The sequence below is a fragment of the Poecilia formosa genome, unplaced genomic scaffold (assembly GCF_000485575.1).
Source record: "Poecilia formosa unplaced genomic scaffold, Poecilia_formosa-5.1.2 Scaffold100, whole genome shotgun sequence".
Lineage (NCBI taxonomy): Eukaryota > Metazoa > Chordata > Actinopteri > Cyprinodontiformes > Poeciliidae > Poecilia > Poecilia formosa.
In genome coordinates this window covers 834487-838306 of record NW_006800039.1, presented here as the reverse complement: position 1 = coordinate 838306, position 3820 = coordinate 834487, and the positions used below count along the sequence as shown (strand labels likewise).

General features: G+C 39.1%; 1 protein-coding gene across 1 annotated transcript in view; it reads left to right on the top strand.

Annotated features, from left to right (window-relative positions):
- The window catches only part of nedd4l (NEDD4 like E3 ubiquitin protein ligase), a 30174-nt gene that overhangs the window by 7227 nt on the left and 19127 nt on the right, over positions 1 to 3820 (top strand). The window contains exons 3-5 of the mRNA XM_016674747.1: positions 2373 to 2434; positions 2623 to 2725; positions 2941 to 2956. Of these exons, the coding sequence (XP_016530233.1) occupies positions 2373 to 2434; positions 2623 to 2725; positions 2941 to 2956 (181 nt within the window). The remainder of the gene's footprint in view (positions 1 to 2372; positions 2435 to 2622; positions 2726 to 2940; positions 2957 to 3820) is intronic.

Here is a 3820-nt window from a genome sequence, read left to right as displayed (position 1 = left end):
TTCTAATGGTAGCATTTGGAATTCACTCTGATTCTTCCGCATCACTTAAAATTCTTGCATTTGATTAAATCACCTTATGAAATGTGTGTTTAAAGTAGTTTTTTTTTCTCTCCTTTCTAGAGCAGCTCTAATTATGCTGAGACATTTCTTATTTCAACCCTGAACTGAATTCTTTTTCACTGATGGTGGATTCTTTGAAGAATTTTTTATTTTGCTTTTATGTGGAACACTTATTCTATTTACCCATTAGATTGTAATTATGTTCAGGACTAGCCCTGCTTTCCCCTCTCTGCGTTCACCCTGCTGGGAGACAATTGAGACATTACAGTTCTCAAAGCTACCCATAATGCACCGCTGGATGTGCTTAGTTGCATGTGACTTGTGAAAATGTTGTTGCAATCTTATCAACTACAAAAGATGCAAGGTATTTGAACAACCTTTTTTTTTTTTAACTGTTCAGTGTAAAATAGTGAAACATTTTTTAAAAATAATGTCCAAACATAACCCAGTTTAAAAATCAATATAATCAGGTTATTTTAAGAGCTCATTTATTAGGGGGTAATTACAAAGTTTTTAGCTTATTGTCGTTAAGGAGGCAAAATAAACTGGGATTGCATAATAGCTAGGAATATAATAAGAATGTATTTTATTATGTCTGAATTGGTTTATATGATTGGATTAAATGAACATTATTTCTCTATGTTAAAGGGATTGGTTTGTCTTGTAAAGTGCCTTGAAAGACACCTGATGTGTTTCAGGGCTGTGTGAAAAACTGATTTGAACTGAAGAAAACCAAATAGATCTGTTGAAAAATTGTTCCTGTGATAATAAACTTGGACATTCATTGTAAGTAAATTAACAGAGCGCTGCTGATCACTCCTATTTAGGAATGCTGTTTTAAAACTACATCAGGTAGCCTATAAATGCTGGGGTTGAGCAGTCAGGTGCAGGACGGGTACCTAAGAACATAGTTCATTATTAATCAACCTGTATCCGCTTGTTAGACTCGATAAGTAGCAATTTATCTTACTATTCCGTGCAAGAAGCATGCTTACTTGAAAACAAATAATACATTTAGTAAGTATGTACAGCAGAGTTTTACTTAGGTCTGTGTGTCAAAGTAAAAAAAAAACACATCAATATTGCAGAGAGCACTATTATAACTACATTAATTAGAATGAAATTACTTAGCAGCAGCAGGGATGGTTTGTACATTTCCATTTTCAAATGTAGGCAGTCAGATCATAATATATGTGTTGATTTTTTATCTTTTCCTTAATGGTCTGATGTTAAGTATGGTAATTATGCTCAAGTCTTATCAGGCTGTGAGTATCCCGCACCAGCCCATGCATAATGAAAACCAGTAAGTTATGGTCCTTCCGCACATCTGACAAGTGTGCCGTCAGCTTTGGTTGTTGCTCAGTTGAGTTTTGCCTTGGATGTCGAGCCTGAAAAGCCCATTAGTGGCCATTGTTGGGATTAATTATTAATGTCCTGTCTGAGTCCCAGCGGTTGTGGAAATTGTTGGCAGATGAAAGCCACAGTGGACTTCTTTTGAGCTGTGAAAGGAACAGGGTGTGTTGCTTCAGTTTAGCTAATACTGCATCTCAATTTACTTGCTCAAGTGTGCGAGCATGACTCAGGAAGAATAATGCCACTGTTGAGGTGTTTTCATTCGGTTCATTTCTGTTTTACATTACTGCAAGTTGTTAAAATGTGTCTTATTCATAGTTACGGGACTTCTGAAGTCGTCATCTTTTCCTCTGTAGTAGTTTGTCACACGAGTTCTGTTATGCGTCAGGATTCAAAGCTGACTCACCCGTGGTGGTCCAGCGCTGCCCCATGTTCGCCACGTTTGCCTTCTGAAACACGGAGCACTTTTTCACAGGTCGACATAAACATCGCAGCGTTAGATTTGGCGAAATCACGCTTTTTGAAAGCTCCTTCAGTGTGATCTTGCACCATTTGTATTCATCTTATTGAGCTCATGTTTGCACTGTGATTGCTTTAAAACATCTATAAGCAGGTTTTGATTTCGATAGCTTCCTCGTGTTTCTTGTTATAAATAGGCATTTAACTGTGCTATTGAATACTCTTTCTAATTTAGTTGTGCAAACTGACATTTTGTGTGTGCGGCATCCGACTTAGTGGTTTTACGGTGAGCAGCCAGCATGGACTGGTTGTGCCCAGTCACGGAGCAGGGAGAAAGCCGAGAACTATCCGCGACCTTTCTGCTCCTCAGTAGGAAACAGGAGAACCTCAGTGTTGCATAATGATGGTGGGATGGGTTCAGAAGGGGTTGTGGCCCCCTTTGAAAAGATTGCAATAATTAGTTTTTGTCTAAGATTTTTATAATTTTGTCCTCTTTACAGACAGAGGATCCTGCTATGGAGCGCCCGTACACGTTTAAAGACTTCCTGCTTCGACCAAGAAGGTTGGTTTTTACTGAAGTCGCGGCTCAAATATTTGCGACACAATCCAATGAATAAAAACTGATATTGGAATGATTTTCAACCCTCATGATCGTCGATCCAACTTTTATTAGACTGCTAAAAATGAACTAAAATCAGGCATTATGTAGAAACTGACCTATACTTTAAAGAGGTCGTGTTGTCGTTCCAGTCACAAGTCCAGGGTGAAGGGTTACTTGCGTCTGAAGATGGCCTATTTGCCCAAACAAGGAGGACAAGAGGAGGAGGCTGGAGAGATGAGGGAAGAGGCTGAGGTAAGGTCTCAGACAATATTGCTGTTAAATGTCTAATTTTTTATTTCTTTTAAAACGTCTGACTTTGCATTACCTAAGGCCTTTCCTTTTTCTCTACCAGACGGGATCTTGAATTTCATTCCTTCCTTTCAAACAATGACAGCATCTCTCTGAGCTGAAAGATGAAAGTAAATGTCCGTCTTTAGACCAATAGGAATGTCTACTAATAGTGGGAGGAGGGAGGGGAAGTCTATTTTTTTTGTTTTTTTTTTTTGTTCTTTTTCCTGGGAATTTGGGAAACCTCTGGTTGCCAGAATCTATAAAGTCTTTTCCAGGTCGAGGTCTGGAAAATTCATTTAAAATGTGGGCTGATATTTGCAGAAACAGAAGCTTTGTGTCTCGAACTTTGAACGTCTGTTCTTCTGTGTCCTCTAACACAGCGGAAAGTTTCTTTTACTAGGGCTTGCAAAAGTATTTGCTCTCTTGAACTGTTTCACGTGTTGCCACTTTAAAACCTGTGCATTTCAGTACTCTTTCATGTGAGAGGCCGACACTAAATTGAGCGTAATTGTGAAGTAGAAAGAAAAGGAAGAATTATTCTTTTTTTCTTTTTCTGTTCTTTCGCAAGTACACTACTTTGTTGCTGTGTTGGATAAAATCTCAAACAGGTGGATGCTCAAGGGATGGAAATACTTTTTCAGAGACTTTCTGGCTCATCTTTGTTGTAATTGACCTCAGTTAGCCCAATGTTGAAGCACATATTTCTTTCTTCCCATGTTTTTATGCGATTCTGTCTTCGTCTTTAGCAGACAGTGTGCCCTGTTTCTAGGTGTGATCAGCTGCTTATCACCTACAGATCCTGTAACGCACACAGACAGATTCTGTCTGTACATCCGTCTGCTTATCGCATCATGTTGATCAAGCGGCTACTCTGATGCAAAGCAACTCAGAGTGGAGGATATGCTGCTGTAATTATTAGTCATGCACCCAATATGCAGTCCGTCTGCACAAATGTGCTTGATTTATGTTGCTTCTGTGGTGCCAGACTTGAAGTGACTTCATAGGAAGCGTGTGTGTGTGTGTGTGTGTGTGCGTGTGCGTGCGTGTGTGTGTGTG